The sequence below is a fragment of the Oreochromis niloticus genome, linkage group LG7 (genome assembly GCF_001858045.2).
Source record: "Oreochromis niloticus isolate F11D_XX linkage group LG7, O_niloticus_UMD_NMBU, whole genome shotgun sequence".
Taxonomy (NCBI): Eukaryota; Metazoa; Chordata; class Actinopteri; order Cichliformes; family Cichlidae; genus Oreochromis; species Oreochromis niloticus.
This window is the reverse complement of record NC_031972.2, coordinates 62036022-62055263: the sequence shown is the minus strand read 5'-3', so window position 1 is coordinate 62055263 and position 19242 is coordinate 62036022. Positions and strand designations below refer to the sequence as shown.

General features: G+C 42.6%; 2 protein-coding genes and 1 long non-coding RNA gene across 3 annotated transcripts; 2 read left to right on the top strand and 1 right to left on the bottom strand.

Annotated features, from left to right (window-relative positions):
* The first annotated feature begins 1247 nt into the window (after window positions 1-1247).
* On the top strand, window positions 1248-6125 carry LOC100690467 (probable polypeptide N-acetylgalactosaminyltransferase 8). The gene is made up of 12 exons (XM_019361925.1): window positions 1248-1287; window positions 1499-1693; window positions 2137-2470; window positions 2607-2773; window positions 3315-3501; window positions 3670-3867; window positions 4003-4117; window positions 4301-4486; window positions 4708-4845; window positions 4930-5022; window positions 5311-5481; window positions 5621-6125. Exons 2-12 carry the CDS (start codon window positions 1516-1518, stop codon window positions 5738-5740), a joined length of 1887 nt encoding a protein of 628 aa, XP_019217470.1. The 5' UTR covers window positions 1248-1287; window positions 1499-1515; the 3' UTR covers window positions 5741-6125.
* A 7560-nt stretch (window positions 6126-13685) lies between these two features.
* Window positions 13686-17674, bottom strand: LOC112847289 (uncharacterized). The gene is made up of 2 exons (XM_025908562.1): window positions 16127-17674; window positions 13686-14836 (listed from the first exon to the last, which is right to left on the bottom strand). Exons 1-2 carry the CDS (start codon window positions 17664-17666, stop codon window positions 13710-13712), a joined length of 2667 nt encoding a protein of 888 aa, XP_025764347.1. The 5' UTR covers window positions 17667-17674; the 3' UTR covers window positions 13686-13709.
* On the top strand, window positions 14829-16136 carry LOC112847290 (uncharacterized). Its single transcript, XR_003220747.1, has 3 exons — window positions 14829-15030; window positions 15096-15157; window positions 15233-16136. It is a non-coding gene; the product is annotated as an uncharacterized LOC112847290 (long non-coding RNA).
* Window positions 17675-19242: the final 1568 nt, after the last annotated feature.

Sequence of the window (19242 nt, the reverse complement as noted above, 5' to 3'; positions counted from 1 at the left end):
CGTTCCAGTACTGCGCATACGTGAACCGCAAAAAGATTCAACCTCATTTCTGTCTGCCGCTTATTTACTTTCCGGCTCTTTGAAATGTTGCGGCAAAATGTTGAGGAAAAGCACCGAGTTTTTTAAATGGACTAACAATGAGGTGGAGTTTTTGCTGCGAGTAACACAAAAGTAAAAAGTTGCAAAAGCAAGTGAGAGTTAAAGAATTTGAAGAAAAGCTATCTGGAGCACGCACAAACTGATATTAATCTTTAATAAGGCTGTCAAAATTGAGAGCAAACAAAACAACTGCTGTATAATGAACTCCGCTATCTTAGTTTAATTAATGCGTCATCGTTTCGGAAAGTCTCCGTTTTCGCTGTCCACACTGCTATGTGAAAGCACCGTTTTCAAATGTATGCGTTTTCAAGAGCATTTTCAAAACGCTGCATTTTCCATCAGTGAAAACGCCGTCTCAGTGTGGACGGGAGGCCAAAACGGAGAGAAAATGATGCATTTTCAAACAAAAACGTATTAGTGTGGACATATCCTTAGGTGGCCTCAGAATCTTATCTCTGCTTTTCGCAGATGATGTGGTTCTGTTGGCTTCATCATCTCACCTCCAACTTGCTTTGGAACGGTTCACAGCCCAGTGTGAAGCAGTGGGAATGAGAATCAGCACCTCCAAATCTGAGGCCATGGTTCTCTGCCGGAAAAGGGTGGAGTCCCCACTCCGGGTCAGGGACGAGTTCCTGTCCCAAGTGGAGGAGTTTAAGTATCTCGGGGTGTTGTTCACGAGTGATGGGAGAATGGAGCCAGAGATTGATAGACGGATTGGTGCTGCAGCTGCAGTGATGCTGATGAAAAGAGTGATGTTTTTGTTGCTTACACCTTTTGTCTGCGAACTATGATACTGGATGAGTTTAACATATATTTTACAGATAGTTATGATAGGCTCTGCATTTCTAATCAGCATCTAAGATGCTCAGACATCAAGTAACAAGACAACAGAAGTTACATGTTACCCAAACAATTAACAATTGACAGCCAGTAAACTGAAGATTACAATATATTCAAAGTGTATATAGACAACAATTGTCCATTCATTGAGCAGTACGTTAAAAATGAAGGTTTGACATTGAATTTCAGGTGTTTTGTTAAAGGAGCTGTTTGACATCAGTACACGCCAGGATCACGTTTGCCTGTAATGGGCGGGCAGGGATGCCAAAGAGTCTGCCCATGTAGAGTTAACTCAACGGTTTGATGCAATGCAAAGTATTGCAGGTACAAACTAGTCGATCCTGTCAGGTCAGTAGTTAAGCTTGCCGTGCATATTCTCTCAGGTCTTATTATTTCATTAGGCATCCTATGAGTTATCACTATTAGGGTAGCGTTAATAAACCAGCTATTGTTCTTACTTGGGATAATTCTAAGCTGAATGTTAGTGCACCAAAGTTGGTAGAAACTCGATCTCACCAATTCAAGCTAAGTGTGTCTAAAGTTTTATTTTGCTGACTAGGAGGTCAGTGTGTCACTATGAGGGGAACGTGGAAAAAGCGGACATTCTTTTTACTGGGGACCATAGTGGGCCTCTTCTTTTTGGGCATGTTTCTGAAGAACGGATACCAACCTGGTGTGGATACCGATAAAGATTTGGACACACCGCGTATGATCAGGAGTTTTTCCAACCTGGAGGCAAGCATCAGCAATCTAAGTGAGTTCAGTCATATATTATTTTAATTATTATTTCATGGTACCCTTAGTATTTGCACCACAAATGAGGAGAGATCCAGTAATAAAAGGAGCTGAAATCAGAAATAAGTTGAGAGGCAGTAAAGGGTATTGGCTGCACACGTATTGAAGATGTGACAAGTTGTAAGAATATTTATTATTAAAAAGAAAGAAAAAAATACAAAAGACAGTCATGGAATAATCATATGTGTAGTTATAAAAAAAGATAAATGGCTTTTATCTGAACTTTTGTTATTAATGACAGATGAGGTCAAATTATAACACAGGTGTTTGTACCTTAATATAAATGTGTTTTATGCTGTAATTTTAACATTATCTTGTGCAGTGTGTTCGTTCTGTTTAGTAGGAATATTAACTGTTCCATTTCCTTGATCATGTTTTTGCTCATGTTGTTTTCTGCTGAAGACGATGCACTCAGACGTTTTGAGAAAAAGCAGGATGTTATGCAGAAGATGTTAGAAGAAGACAGCGACAGACACAGAAAATCAGCAGAGGTCCAAAAGCAAGCAGAGAAGCAGAAGGAAGGTGATGCAAATATCCAACCCCAAAATGAGGCAGCTCCAATGAAAAAGTCTGAAAAACTCTTCCCTAACTCATACTTGTTCAAGAAGTGGGGAGCAAATCTCTCTGAGGATGACCAAAGAGAGGCTCAGAGCCTGTATGAGAAGTATGGGTACAATGTTTTTCTGAGCGACCGCCTCCCTCTGGATCGACCTCTTCCAGATACCAGAGATCCTCGGTACAACTTTTATTTTTTATGACTTTAATCTTTCATTATCTCTTGTGTACATAAAAAAAAATCCAGGTCATTTCTTGCTAAAATATTTTATTGATCAAATAGAGTGATATTTCATATTATTCATTTTAATAAATAGGTGTTTGAAAAAGAGTTACCCCAAGGACCTGCCAAGTCTCAGTGTGGTGCTCATCTACCTGGATGAAGCCCTGTCTGTTCTCCAAAGAGCCCTGCGCAGCATCATCGACCGCACTCCTAAAAACCTGCTGAAGGAGATAATAATGGTGGATGACAATAGTTCTAAAGGTAAGTTGGTTATTGTAGATTGTGGATAGTACACTGATAATGTACCTGATGTCTTATGTACATGCCTCTCACATTCCTTTCCTGTTTATGTCTACCAGTTCAAACTAATCATGAAAAGCTAAGTGAAGATTATCTGTTAGATGTAAAAAAAATTTAAAGAAAAAACACTTCTAATGATTCACAAGCTATTTACAAATATTTAATTAAAAACCACTGAATTTCATCATACTTGATCACTCTGATCAATTAACCTTACAAACAGTGCTTTTGCAAAAGTATTTTTCCTGCACAGGCTGTGACATTTCACTCGTTTGTGGTCAAACCAGTTTTCTTGCTTGGTTGATTTAAATTCATCCAACCATTTAGTTTCTTTTGCTTATCCAGTTCAGCATCACAGGATGGCTGAAACCTCTTCCACCTGTCATACAGTCTGTCTGTTGCAGGGCAGAGGTTTAAATCACTGACCCAGGCGAAAAATCCAGGCAGAAGGAAAAAACAAAAAAATAATTCTACAAAGAATCATTTTCTCTGTACAATTCAGAAAATCTGAAGGGTGACCTTGACATGTATGTGAAGTCGCTTGAGCAGGAGAACCCTAATCTCCGTATTGTGAGAGTGAGGCACAGCGAGCAGAGAGGTCTCGCTTATGCCAGAGCATCCGGGTGGAGGGCTGCTACTGCTGACGTGGTGGCCATCCTGGATGCACACATCGAAGTCCATGAGATGTGGTAGGAACATGGCAAAAATACATGTTTTCATTTATTTGTTTATGTGCTATATTTTCTGTTATGAGGACAATTTTTAAAAGCAATAGCTGGGTGTGTGCTTACATTGAAGTCTTTAAGCATCAAATTTAAACTTATTACATGTAAAGTTTTTTCCCCTCCTTCATACAGGGCTGAACCTCTGCTGACACAGATTAAAGCTGACAGAACTGTGGTGGTTTCCCCGGTGTTTGATAAAATCAGCTTTGATGATCTCAAGGTTATTAAATATTATCCCAGTGCACACGCCTTCGACTGGGCTCTGTGGTGCATGTATGAGAGTTTTACACCCGAGTATTACAAACTTAATGACGGTTCACTGCCTGGCAAGTAAGTTCAAGTGAAACCAGTGTTTAACCAACATAACAGCCTTATTATCTCTATTATTATGATATTTTGATTTATTTTTAATTATAATAATAATATACAGTTATTGTAAATTATGGTTCTCTTCTTTGACTTTAGGAGTCCATCTGTCATGGGGATCATGGTTGCTGATAGAAAGTTTCTGGGGGAAATTGGAGGCCTTGATGAAGGAATGAAAGTGTATGGTGGAGAAAATGTTGAGCTGGGAATTCGTGTAAGTAAAAACCACATAGAGTCATGAAGTTCTCTTTCATAATAATAATTTTAAAGAACAGTTGTGGTGCTGGACCTGCTGGATTTTGTTATAGTCCACAGGTGATTTAAAATGCCTTTTTTACCCTCGCACTGTCATGAGTGATCAATTATCTAAATTTTACAATGCACTTTTTTCACATAGGTATGGACATGTGGAGGCAGTGTTGAAGTTGTTCCATGTTCCAAGATCGCCCACATCGAGAGGGCCCACAAGCCCTACATGCCTGACCTGAGACCTGTCATGAAGAGAAATGCCCTCAGAGTTGCAGAGATCTGGATGGATGAATACAAGCACAACGTTAACTTGGCTTGGAACATCCCATTTGAGGTGTTTTGATGCACTGACACAAACAACAAATTATGTTTTCTCTAAAGGATATTTCATTCTCCTACTTACGTGATGCAAGACTCAGTGGTTAACTAACAGCTTCATGAAGTTTTGAGTGATCTTTGTGTTTGCAACATCGACATTTAAGGAAAATCTTTCTTCAGATTCTTCCTCAGTCACAATCTCTGAATCGATTCACATTTTTTTCTTTGTTTCTGCAGAATCATGGAATTGACATAGGCGACATTTCAGAGAGGAAGAAACTCAGAGAAAGGCTGAACTGTAAACCTTTCAAATGGTACCTGGATAATGTGTATCCAAAGCTGGATCCCTGGGACAACCTACTCGCATATGGAGGAGTAAGTGGAGTCCTGTGGGATGTGTGGGAATCTGTATGTTTCCATGATTTGCTTGTATCCATCATAATGTTCTCCTGACGACAGATGAAGAACCTTGATGCTGACATGTGCCTAGACCAAGGTCCAGTACCAGGTCACACACCGATTGCCTACAACTGCCACTATTATGTTTCTCAAGTAAGTGAAGTAGCTACAGGTTTGTCAAGAATCATGATTATAAGAGGTGCGTTTGTAAAGTTCAAATGAAAACAGAAGCAGTTTTCATAGAAGCAGTCCAAAGTTGAATAGGGAAATATTCCTCAAGGAGGGCGGAGCCAAATTCAGATTATGTGTATTTATTATGTATGTTAACAGACAAAGGTACAGATGCTTAAGTGGTCTGAAACCCTGTTTTCTGTGTCATTTGTTTGACTTTTTTACATCCTAATCACATTTTTACCTTTGTCTCTTTTATCTTTTTTTAAGTTAGCATATTATCGTGGAACGGGTGAGCTCTACATTGGTGGCATCAAGTCACATAAGTACAATGACAACCGATGTTTAGCTGACACAGGCACAGAAGAAACTGAGCCTGGCCTGTACAACTGTAAGGAGGCTATTCAGAAAGGAATTGGGATATACTGGGACTTCACTCAGGTACTACATAATGAAGTTGTTTTTTTTAAGTTGAAGTTGTGGTTGTGATATGTGGAACACAATTATGGTTGAATCACCTTAGGGTGACTCATCGCTACACAAACTGGCAGAATTTGTAACAGTTTGTTTTCTTTACCAGGGTAAAGAACTGAAGAACAGACAGACAAAGAGATGCCTGGAAGTTATAAACCAGAAACTTCTAATACAGGAATGTACAGGACAAAGATGGCAAAGTCAACACATAGTCAAGCCCTTTTAAAGTGTGTTTAAGCTCTGCTCATACAGCAGTGGATAAATTACACCTGGATGCTCTTTTGAGGACCTAATTTAACTTTGGTGCAAATATTTTCAGTTTGAAAGTTATCATTTTAAAGAAATACCCTAAAAAATTTAATTTGAATTTAAGTCTATAATAGAACAGAAAAATGGGAGACAGTTACAGAGTTGTGACCTCGTGGCAGGGTGTTTCCAGTTATATATCCCCATACTAGAAGCAACGTGAATTGAATTTTCTTTCCATGCAACACCATACCTGATGCATTCACACACTGTACAGAAAGTCTGATGTCCACATGGACATCTTCACATATTCTGTCCCAGGACACATAAAACTAAAACTCCTGCTTGGAAATTTAGGGCTTAAAGCATTTTTGTTTAAGTACAGTAAATTTGAACACCATTAAAGAATTTTTATTAACATATATTTTAAAAGAAATATAAATGAAATGAAGGCAAGATAAGGAATATCATTAAATTCAAAATATTTAATTCAAATATGACTCAATAAATATATGTATACTTTTGGTAAATAAAGGTTCTTGTTTTCTCAGGTCTTTTTTCTTTTAAAATCAATTTTAAAAATAGATCTATAATTGGTTCTTTTTGCAGTTGGGTATGCAGGCGAATCTTGTTTTTTTAATTTTCAGTTCTTGTCTGTGAAGGAATTAGTGATCTAAAATAAAAATTGATATGTTTACATTTACAAATTCTCAAGTACTTGGAAATTTAAAAATAAAATTATGAAAGTGGCTATTATTTGATTTTTATTTTTTCTTTAACTCAGTAAAGGTGCGTCCCAGCATAGACTTTGCTGCAGTTACAGAAAGAAACCTTGTTTGGAATTAGAAGGCTGTACTAGAAGCCAGATGAATTGGTTAGGGAATTATGCTGAGCTTAAAGCCAGAGTTCGTGGGTGGCTTGATGGAGCCTTGAATGAAGCCTGAGTAACAAGGGAGAGGCGGCGATGGGAAGAGCTGATACAGTTTAGTTACAGTTGCGAAACAATTGGAAAAGTAAATATTAATAACAGATAACCACCTCCTGAATAAATATGTTTTTTCTAGTCATTGTCCTAGTTGAATGTTTAATTTTCAGTAGCATGAGTTTCAGTTTAACATCTTTGTTGGCTGATGTTTATCGGCTGTGACGAAAAGCACACTTGAGAGGGTGTCATCATTAGCCAAATGCTATTTATGATGTCTGGGCCTGTTTAAAAGTTACACACAGATCATTGTACTCATTTGCAAATCTTACTTTGTGCTTGTGGCTCATATTATACACATTTGTAACCCTTTTAAGACTGCTTTCACTCCAGGTGTTTTTTTATCTTGGCACTCTCAGATGCCACATCTTACCACAGCTTTGAGGTGATGATTGACCAGCTATTTTGGGATGTTTAAAGCTGATGACACAGTGTACTGTGGCTGTCAGGGTATTTATCCCTAGGTGCCCCCATGTATTGCTAGCTATAACTGTTGTTCAGAAAGCAAGTTGGTCTGTTGTGTTTAAAATCAGAGTTTTCGGTGTCGCAATGGTGTCTTCCTTGTAATCTGGGAAGTTCATCATTGCAACTAATCAATTTCATGGACATTTTAGTGTCATCCGCACCTGGTGCTGAATGATAATTCAGAGTACAAAACCTTCTTGGAGTGGGATGCTTGAGGGTGCTCCACCTGGGAACTCTATCATCTTACTGGGAGACTTCAGCGCTCTAGAGGGCAATGACAGGGAGACCTGTCATTGCCACAGTTTGTCTATAACGAACACCACATTTGAACATAAGGCTGTCTATAAGTCCATGTGGCAACAGGACACCCTAGGCCGCAGTTTGATGATCAACTTTGTAAGCGTATCATCGGATCTGCAGCTGTATGCTCTGGACACTTGGGTGAAGAAAGGTGCTGAGCTGTCAACTAATCACCACATGGCGAGTTGGATCAATTGGCAGGGGAGGATACTGGACAGACCTGGGGTGCATAATGTATAGTGAGGGTGCACTGGGAACACCTGGCAGAGATCCCATCCTTTGGATCTTAAACTACCACTTCTGGCAGAGCTTCAACAGTATCCTGAGGAAGACCGGGGACATTGAGTCCAAAAGGACCACATTCAGCACCTTAATTGAAGCTGCTGCTCTAAGCTGCAACTGCAAGATTGTTGGTGGCTGTCGTGGTGGTAACGCTCAAACCAGATGGTGAACACCAGAGGTGAAGGGAACTATGAGGGTAAAGGAGTCCTATCGGGCTTGGTTAGCCTGTGGGACGCCGCAGGCAGCTGATAGGTACGGACAGGCCAAAAGGAACACCACTTGGGCAGTGGCTGGTGCAAAAACTCGGGAGTGGGAGGAGAGGCCATGGAAAAAGACTTTTGGACTGCCTCAAAGAAATTCTGGCAAACTGTCTCAGGGAAGGAAAGCTCGAAAGGAGAGTTTGTCCGTTAGTTGAACATCAGATACAGGAGGAACAATGCTGTTTCGTACCAGTCCTGGAACATTGGATCAACTCTTTACCCTCTCGAGGATACTTGAGGGTGCGTGGGATTTTGCCTAATCAGTCTACATGTGTTTTGTGGAATTGGAGAAGGCATTCAGCTGTGTCTGTCAGGGTGTTCTATGGGAGGTGCTTTAGGAGTATGGGGTGTCTGGCCTATTAGATAAGAAAGATAAGATAAGATAAGATAAGATAAACCTTTATTAGTCCAACACGTGGGAAATTTTTGGTCACGGCAGGAAGTACAAGAGCAGTAAAAAAAAAAAATTAAGAGTGTGGTGGACTACTGGAGGGCTCCACCCACCCAGTTTACAGGAAGTGTTGTTGCTGTGATTTGGAGTGAAAAGTATTCAGTTGTGTGGTGATGTGCAATAAACCAGGAGTGTTAATCGGGAGCTCTCGTGTCGTCTGTGCTTACCTCCACATTGGTGACCCCTGACTCGAACATGCTACAGCCCGATGGTGACACCGGCTCCGCTCTGGATGCATCAGTGGCCTCCAGCCGTCTGCCTCCTCCTGCAGCTGCGTTTGCTATGGCGCTTGAGCTGTCAGACTTTTGGCTCCACAATTCCCCTTCATGGTTCACGCACGTGGAAGCTCAGTTTCCCCTTTGCAGCATCTCGGCTGACGACACGAAATATCACCACGTGGTGGCCTTGCTCGACCCGCTAGCCGCCTGTTGCCTCTCCTCCGGGACCCACCCGCCCAAGGGAAATACGCCGCCCTTAAGGAGTTGCTTCTTCAGCGCTATGCCCTCTCTGACGCAGAGCAAGCCGAAAAGCTCCTCTCCCTTCTGGACGTTTAATTAAAGCAAAGGTTCTGGACTAAACATCAAAAATGAGGGAAACTGATTGTCCTTGATTTGGACAGCCTAGTGTGCACTCCCGACGTAGGGGAAACAAATTTTTTCAGGGATAACAACCTGTGTAGGACAGTGGCAATGAGCCTGACTCATTACTGGTGTGCGTTGGACTCCGCCAGGGCTGTCCTTTGTCACACATTCTGTTTGTAATTTTCATGGACAGAATTTCTAGGCATAGCCAAGTGGTGGAAGACTTCCAGTTGGGTGGTATCAGAATGTCGTCTCTGTTTTTGGCGAATGATGTGGTTCTGTTGGCTTAATCAGGTGGTGGCATCCAGCTTGCACTGGAGCAGTTCACAGCTGAGTGTGAAACGGTAGGAATGAGAATCAGCAACTGAGGCCATGGTCCTCAGCCAGAAAAGGGTGGAGTGCCGGGAACGAGTTCCTGCCCCAAGTGGAGTTTAAGTATCTCGGGGTCTTGTTCATGAGTGTAGGGAGAAGGGAGCAGGAGATCAACAGATGGATTGCTGCTGTGGCAGCAGTGATACGGACTCTTTATCAACGCTCCATTGTGGTAAAGAGATAGCTGAGCGTAAATGCAAAGCTCTCAACTTATCGTTTGATCTACGCCTCCACCCTCACAAGCTGTGTGTAGTGACCGAAAGAACAAGATTGAAGATACAAGCTAAATGAGCTACCTCTGCAGAGTGGCTGGGTTCTCCCTTAGAGACAAGGTGAGGGTGCCATCCAGGAGTGGCTCAGAGTAGAGCCACTGCTCTTCCACATGGAAAGGAGCCAGTTGAGGTGGTTCGGGCATTGGACAAGGATGCCTCCTGGAGAACTCCTGGATTAGGTGCTCCATGCATGTCCCACCAGGAGGAGGCCCCGAGGTAGACCCAGGACATGCTGGTGAGATAACAGCCCTTTCTCAATTCTCAGGTACACAAGTCCGTACTCGCGTTCTCGCTAAGTCTGGACTTTGTAAGTTTGCATGGGAGTCCAGGCTTAGAGAGATTTTAGATCGCGATTTGTACAATTGAAACACCAGCGTACTTGATGATGTCACAGGAGCTTTTACTGCCATCCCCGCTTAATTTAACTGTGATTAATATGTTATGCTTAACTTTAATCTCAGCCAAACCAATTTACTTGGGAACAAATAAAACACTGAAATAAACCAAACATTAACATTTAGAAGTGATCTAAGTGACTTATATATCAAGTTTAACCTGAGTAGCAAAATCTCTCCATTTTAAAAATAGGATACATGCATGCCTGAATAAAAACAAACAGTGAGATGTTAGAACGCTTTTATTTTTATTTTAGTAGACACTCCAAAATTACAACAGACAGCTGCTGGGGTTCGGAAAAGAACTTAACAAATATTTAAAATATAATCTGATCATTTTTGGAGCAGCCTTCAGAATCTATTCAATTCAGTTTTATTTATATAGCACCAAATCACAACAACAGTCGCCTCAAGGCGCTTTATATTGTACAGTAGATCGTACAATAATAGGTACAAAGAAAAACCCAACAATCATATGACCCCCTGTGAGCAAGCACTTTGGCGACAGTGGGAAGGAAAAACTCCCTTTTAACAGGAAGAAACCTCCGGCAGAACCAGGCTCAGGGAGGGGCGGGGCCATCTGCTGTGATTGGTTGGGGTGAAAGAAGGAAAACAGGATAAAAACATGCTGTGGAAGAGAGACAGAGATTAATAACAGATATGATTCGATGCAGAGAGGTCTATTAACACATAGTGAGTGAGAAAGGTGACTGGAAAGGAAAAACTCAATGCATCATGGGAATCCCCGGCAGCCTACGTCTATTGCAGCATAACTAAGGGAGGATTCAGGGTCACCTGGTCCAGCCCTAACTATATGCTTTAGCAAAAAGGAAAGTTTGAAGCCTAATCTTGAAAGTAGAGATAGTGTCTGTCTCCTGAATCCAAACTGGAAGCTGGTTCCACAGAAGAGGGGCCTGAAAACTGAAGGCTCTGCCTCCCATTCTACTTTTAAATACTCCAGGAACAACAAGTAAGCCTGCAGTGTGAGAGTGAAGTGCTCTAATAGGGTGATATGGTACTACAAGGTCATTAAGATAAGATGGGGCCTGATTATTTAAGACCTTGTATGTGAGGAGCAGGATTTTGAATTCAATTCTGGATTTAACAGGAAGCCAATGAAGGGAAGCCAAAACAGGAGAAATCTGCTCTCTCTTTCTGGTCCCTGTCAGGACTCTTGCTGCAGCATTTTGGATTAGCTGAAGACTTTTCAGGGAGTTTTTAGGACATCCTGATAATAAAGAATTACAGTAGTCCAGCCTGGAAGTAATAAATGCATGAACTAGTTTTTCAGCGTCACTCTGAGACAGGATATTTCTAACTTTAGAGATGTTGCACAAATGGAAGAAAGCAGTCTTACATATTTGTTTAATATGTGCATTGAAGGACATGTCCTGGTCAAAAATGACTCCAAGGTTCCTCACAGTGTTACTGGAGGCCAAGGTAATGCCATCCAGAGTAAGAATCTGCTTAGATACCATATTTCTAAGATTTTCAGGGCCGAGTACAATAACCTCAGTTTGATCTGAATTAAGAAGCAGAAAGTTAGCGGCCATCCAGGTCTTTATGTCTTTAAGACATTCCTGCAGTTTAACTAATTGGTGTGTGTTACCTGGCTTCATGGATAGATAGAGCTGCGTGTCATCTGCATAGCAGTGAAAATTTATGCTATGTCTTCTAATGATGCTGCCTAAGGGAAGCATGTATAATCTAAACAGAATCTCCATGTATTATCATGTATTAACTGTTTTTGTTCCCGGTGAAAATGAATTAAAATCCATCCATCCATTGGCTTCCGCTAATTAAAATAGTTTTAATGTTAGATTTCATTTAGAGTCAGCTAATCTCAGCCAAACCAATTTACTCAGGAACAAATAAAACACTGAAATAAACCAAACATTAACATTTAGAAGTTATCTAAGAGACTTAAATATCATGTTTAACCTGAGTAGCAAAAGACCGCGGGGGATTTGAAAACGATGTGCCGGGAGTCTGCTGTTCTCGCCGGGCTGTAGTGAGCCTTGACCTCCCGGTCTGCTATGGAGCTGGTGGGTAACTATGGGCTCAAAATGTGGTCATAAATATTTTGTACTTGTAAATCAGGATTTGTATGTGTAAAAAGAATTTGTGTGTGTGTAAAAAAGATTTGTATGTGTAAAAAGAATTTGTGTGTGCGTAAAAAAGATTTGTGTGTGGACTTAGCCAAAAAAACACCTGCACGTTACAAGTACGAATTTTGACCCTATTTTTCTTCCTTTCATCTGATTGGTCAATGTCATGTCAATCACAAATGTAACGATCCAATCAGGGTGCTTGGACCCTTTTCCAGTGTTTGTTGGACAGATCATTAACATCAAAATCCCCAGAGGGAGCAGTCAATGTATCTCGTTTCTGTGTCAACAACATTGACGGGGTGAGAACTGCCGGTGCTTCTGGGTCAGAAGACACTGAGACCAATGGTCTTGAATTTATAATGGCGGTAACCTCTGCCATCAGGGTGACAAGTGTCTCATGTGTGAGGTACGATGGATTCAGCTTCAGAAGAAGTGCATCTAAGATTCGCCGAGCGATGCCAATCATCCTCTCCCACACCCCACCCATGTGGGAAGAGTGGGGGGGATTGAATATCCAAGTACACTTGTTGCCTTTAAGGTAACTCCTCACCTCAGAATCTGATGTGTCAAGTTTGAGTTCTTTACAGGCTCCAGTGAAATTTGTTCCCCGGTCTGATCTGATTGTTTTGATCGGCCCTCTTATGGCAATGAAACGTCTGAGCCCATTGATGAAGCTTGTAGTGGTCATAGTCTCTATAACCTCAATGTGCACAGCTCTGGTAGTCAAACAAGTGAACATTACTGCCCATTGTTTACTTTCCGCATGCCCTCCTCTAGTTCTTCGGGCAGTCACCATCCAAGGTCCAAAAACATCCAACCCTACGTGAGTGAATGGTGGATCTGGTGAAAGTCTTTCAGATGGCAAGTCTGCCATCTTCTGGTCCTCCATTTTACCTCTCAGCCTTTTGCAAGTCACACATTTGTGTATCACACTAGATAGAAGTCTTTTTCTACCAATCAGCCAAAGTCCTGCCAATCTAATAGCTCCCTCCGTGAAATGGCGTCCTTGGTGTGCAGACTGTTCATGATATTTTCTGACCAATAACGTAGCAATGTGCGTCTTGGGAATGACCAGAGGATGTTTATCATCAAAGGACATATCAGTTGAGGACATACGGCCGCCAACTCTTAGTAGCCCATCTTTGTCCAGAAATGGTGTCAGCTTTCGCAGTGGACTTTGTTTTGGGATTCGGTCCCCTTTGGCAAGACACTGCAACTCCCTTGCAAAGGCATCTTATTGTGCGGTTTTAATGATCACTGTTACTGCTTGTTCATCTTCATCTCCAGTGTTGCCACCATGTGTATCTGCAACACTCCTTGCCTTTTTGATTAGTGTGGAGACTGCACGAGTCAAAGCTCTCCAAGTGGAAAATGTAAGAAACCTTTGAGCTCCAAGCGAGCTTTCTTTAACCATTGTGCTGAAGGTTGTTACTTCAGGGTGAACTTCTGGATCCACCTCCGGATGTATCAGTTCAAAGTCATTGAGTGGAATGACTTTGCGGAAGAAGTCCTTGAGAAGGACTCAATAGAAATGATGGTCCAGTGAACCAATTGGTGCTTTTGAGAGCTGCAGCAGTTGTTGGCCGAGTTCCATGGTCTGCTGGGTTTTCTTCAGTGGTGATGTAATGCCACTGATCTGGACGAGATGACTTTGTGATCTGTGCTATCCTGTTTGACACATAGACATAAAACCTGCGTGAGGTGTTATATATGTAGCCCAGTACTATCTTGCTGTCAGTATAGTACGTCACAGAATGAATGTCAATATCCATTTCATCTTGGATGAAGACCGCCATTTCAGTTGCCAAAACCGCAGCACAGAGCTCAAGACGGGGCACGGTGTGTGCTGGGTGTGAGGCCAGCTTTGCCTTTGCCATAACAAATCCCACATGGATCTCTCCTGTTGCAGAAATTGTTTTCAAGTAAGCCACAGCAACTATAGCCATGACTGATGCATCTGAAAACACGCACAACTCTCTGTGCTGAGTCTGTGTGGACAAAGACACTGGAACATATAGTCTTGGAATCTGGAGCTGTTCTAAGTCTTTCATAGAGTTTTTCCACAGTTTCCAGTGTTCTTGTTTTGAAGCTGGCAATGGTGTGTCCCAGTCATACTGTTCAACGGAGAGGTTTCTCACTAAATGTCTTCCTCCCACTGTGACTGGCACTACAAATCCCAAAGGGTCAAATAAACTGTTCACTGCAGACAAAATCCCTCTTTTTGTCAAGGGCTTCTCCTCCTTCGACAAACAGAAGGTGAAGTTGTCTGTCTCCAGATTCCAAATTAGACCTAGACTCCTCTGAAGAGGTAGTGACTCCACTCCTAGGTCTAGATCTTTCAAATCCTTGGCCAAGTCTTCTGGTGGGAATGCTTGCATAACACTGCTGCTGTTCGATGCAATCTTGTGTAGCTTAATGTTTGATTTAGCTAGCATCGCTTTGGCAGTGCGCAGGACACTAGTGGCTTCTGCTTCATTAGGAAAAGATGCAAGTCCATCATCCACATAAAAATTGTGTGTGATGAACTCCCTTGCACTGGTAGTGGAGTCATCTGCTTCCTTAGCAGCTCGTCTGAGGCAGTAAATGGCAACTGCTGGTGATGGACTTGTGGCAGGATGAATGTTATCCCTCGGTCCAACCCACTTTCAGCCTGGCGCATTAGGGGGCGCTAGTATAAATAGTGGCCATTTGAGTGTCCCTGGATCGCTTACCTGTGATCTCCTTTTTGGTCACCTGACTTCCCTTTGGTGTTGCCGAGATTATTTGCGGGTTACACTTCTGAAGCCTCCATCGCGGCTGGTAGGTGTTTACTCATTGTAGTGTGTACATTACCTTACTTGGTGGTAAACGGCTATTGTTTGTAGGTCGTAGCTGTAGAAGCCTCCTCTGAGCCATTCTGCTCATGCTTTATGACGCGGCTTACTCGGTACGTAATCAACTTTTGTTACGATCTCTGCCTTTTTATTGTTCTTTTATAGTAATTACTTATTATGCTTTGCAGGAAGTGTGGGCCTTAGTTTTACGCCACGCTACGCGAACCGAGGTGCTGCTGCTTTGTTTTGCTTTGCTTTGTTTTACTTTGTTTTTACTGTCTGTTCCGGCTGCGAAGTTTCTTTCCTACTGCTGCCAGCCTTTAAAGTGGACGTCGGCGTGGAGAACGGCCATATGCATGCCACGCGGGTCGGCTGGCGTACATACTGATTGACGGACTGGATAATTAACTTATAGTCGTGCAGACGGCAAGTTGGAGCAATACGGCGATTCCGTTTGCTCCATATTTTAGAGTTTTATCCAGATTGTATGTTGTTTTACTGTTGTTTGATTTGTAGTTACGCCACTGGTGGGAGGCCCTTTTTCTAGCTGTAGATCACCAGTGTGGTCCTGCAGTTGGGTTATCCCCCAGCGCTACACATTAATTTGTTGTAATATATTAAAATTTTCTTTGTTTCTTTTATTCAGATGCGGAGCGCCGACATGGAGGAGACTAGGGTGCCTTGGTGGTGGGATCCTTTCCGTGTACACACCTGCCTTGTTTAGTTTATTAGTGTGAGTGTGTGATAGTGTGCTGCACTTGTGTCTTGGTGTGTTTTCTTTTTTTAGTTTGTGTGTGGCATCCCTGCCCCTCCGCTGGTAAGCCTCAGCTCTGAATACCTTTTTAAGCATATTTGTACATGGCTATTTATGATTGTGCTTTTATATGGTGTTTTAAATAATTGTTAATAAATTGTCAACTTATCATTGAACCTCGTCTCTGTACTGAGTATAGCAAACCTAAGTGCCTTTTTGGTGATTTAGTGTTACTTCCAGTATTCTCTGGGTGAAATTCCCAGGGTGGCGTTGTCTTTTAAAACTGTGAAGAGTATTTACTTTATTTCCACCTCGTGCTGCCACAGACTGTTGCCAAATACATGTACTGTCATTCGGAACTCTTTCACTGCTTTTTGGAGATCATTGTTTTCATACCATAAGAACCTCAGAAAGTTGCGGTGTTCCTCGCAGACCTTGAAGCAGTAGAACATCTGCTGCACATCCGCTGTAACTGCTATAGGTTCTCTGCGGAAGCGGATCAGAACCCCAAGGAGAGTGTTGTTCAAGTCGGGTCCACTCAGGAGTACATCATTGAGGGAAATCCCTTCATGTTTGGCACTTGAATCGAACACTACCCTTATCTGGTCGGGTTTTTGCGGGTGGTAAACCCCGAATATTGGTAGATACCACCTTTCCTCACCTTCTTTTAATGGAGGGGCCGGCTCTGCTTGCTTTTCAACAAACATTCTTTGCATGAAATCGATGAAGTGTTTCCTCATTTGTGGTTTTTTCTCCAGAGTTCTCCGAAGAGATGCAAGACGCTTTAATGCTTGAGGTCGGTTATTGGGAAGGTGGTTTCGTGGTGACCGAAAAGGTAATGGGGCAACCCAAGTATTGTAACTGTCTTTATAGACTTTTTCATCTAATGTCTTCAAGAAACTCTCGTCATCGATTGACATAGCAGGGACGTAATCACGTTGTGTCCTTTGAAACACCTGACTGGCAAACTCACTTTCCTTACTTTCCAAGTGTTGTGCAGAGCTTTGAAGACTTAGGTTTGAGGTGTAGCAACAAAGCTTTTCTTTGACTTGCATATTGTTTGGACATGCACTCAAGAGTGAAGCTCGTCCATTTGGTAGAATGTTGGTCTTGTATACACGGATGTTGGATGTCTTATGCACTTCTCCCAGACACACTTCCCCTACGATCACCCAACCAAGGTCAAGTCGCTGAGCATATGGCTCATTATGGAGACCATTATGCTGTTCTCTGACTTTGTGCACACGCAGAATGTCTCTGCCAAGGAGAAGGAGGATGTCAGCTTCTGGATCAATTTCTGGGATTTTTCCCTTAATTGCCTTCAGATGTGGGTAGTAATGAGTGATTTCTGGGGATGGGATTTCCATTCTATCATCAGGTATCATATCGTACTCAATAAGAGTAGGCAGGGAAAGCTGAGTGGTGCCATCAAGGGACTCCAAAATGAAGTCACGGGCTCGTCTCCCTGCTATCTCCACAACACCTGAGCATGTTTTCAGTGTATACGGTTCAAGCTGTCCCTCAATGTTGAAGATGTCAAAAAAGTATGTTTTAGCCAAGGAGCGATTGCTTTGTTCGTCTAGAACAGCATACATCTTAACAGCTTTCTCTGGTTGTCCAGCAGGATACACTCTGACCAAACATATCTTAGAGCATGACCTTGAACCAACTGAGTCTCCGCATACTTCTGTGCATTTTGATGTCACGTCAGCCACATTTGCTTCTCCTTCTCTTTCCCCCCCGCCATACCCTTCACTAGCTACCAGGCTCTCTGCATGTTGAGGACGAGGATTGGGGTGTAGTGCGGTGATATGTCTTTCACTACCACAATCTGTGCACTGCACCAATTTAGGACAATCTTTGGCCATGTGCTGCACAGAAGAACAACACTTGAAACAAATGTTCTTGTCCTTTAAGTATGCCTTTCTTTATTCCAGGGTCTTACTTTTGAAAAGACGGCATTTTCTGAGAGGGTGAGGCTTGCAGTGTAGTGGACACTGTTTATCGGGGTCCAAGTTGTTCTTGCCTGTAGGAACGTTTGAGCTGGCTGCCAGATCACTTGCTATCTCCGTCCTCTTAGCAGAGACATGCGAACGATACTTCTGTTGTATCATTCTCTCGATTCTAGGATTGTTGGTGTTGGCAGTGGTGACGCAAGAAAAACTCGGGTCATTGCGAATTTTAGCTTCTTCATTCACAAGTTTCACAAAAAATGAAAATGGAGGACAAGACACTGCATTCTCTCGCTTGAACCTCGAAGCAGCTGTAACCCATTTCTCCTGAAGGTTGTATGGGAGTTTTTCCAGAATCGGATTCACCCCGTGGGCTGTATCGAGGTGTGAAAGACCTGGGAGATGACCGCTTGTCTTTGCAGCATGAAGTTCTAGCAGAAGATCCCCCAATTCTCTTAAATGCTGGTTGTCTCTGTTTGTCAGCTTCGGAAAATCCTGAATTTTCTTTAAAAGTGCATGTTCAATGACTTCTGGTGCACCAAAACACTCTTCGAGTCTCTGCCACACCATCTGAAGACCTGCAGTGGGATTGTTTATGTACGCAGCCCTGACTCGCTTGGCTTGTGCTGCTGATTGTGGCCCGAGCCATTTAGATAGCAGGTCTAGCTCTTCTTGAGGTGTTACATCCAGATCTTGAATTGCACTTAGAAAGGAAGCCTTCCAAGCCCAGTAATTTTCTGGTCGATCATCAAACCTCAGCAGGCCAGAGCTGATCATCTCCTTTCGTATCAGGTATCTCGTTAGATCAGACGTGTCAGCATGACTACTCCTTACAGGTGTAGGTGTCCATACCTTAGACTGAAGATGGTGAAATCGATCATTGTTTGCTGGCTCGCCTCCATAGCTCCAGTTGCAAGATTCTCTCTTTGGGCTCAAAGCACGGAAGACTGGCAAAGGTGTGAATTCTTGGTTGTTGCTCCTACTGGGCTGATGGATACTTGGTTCTTTGTGAGCTTTTGGTGTTGCATCGATGGCCGTGGCTGGCTGTGGCACCAGAAAAGATAGGAGTTCTGGATGATTAACTTGTGGAGTCTGCAGATCGTCGCCGAGTTCTGATTGTTGCTGCACATACTCTTGGACTCGTTCTATTGGGCTGATTTGCTGCATGACGTCCAGCTGGGGCTGTTGTGGATGCTCACTCTCTTGCGCAGACGCTTCCCAAGCTTGAGCCTCAGCTAGTGCTGCTGCAGCTGCTTTCTGTGATTTGAGTATGTGTAGCTCTGCATCCAGATCTGCTTTCTTTTTAAGCTGCTCAGCCTGTTGTTTTAGGATGCTGGCTTCCTGCTTGGCAAAGGAGAGCTGAGCACGGGCGGCTTCTGCTTTTGCTCGTGCTCTGGCGGCAGCAGTAGATGATGATGTAAGCTGGCTGGAACGTAAAGAACTGGACACTTTTGACCTTGTTTCCAGCATCTCATCCATCCTTTCTTTTAGA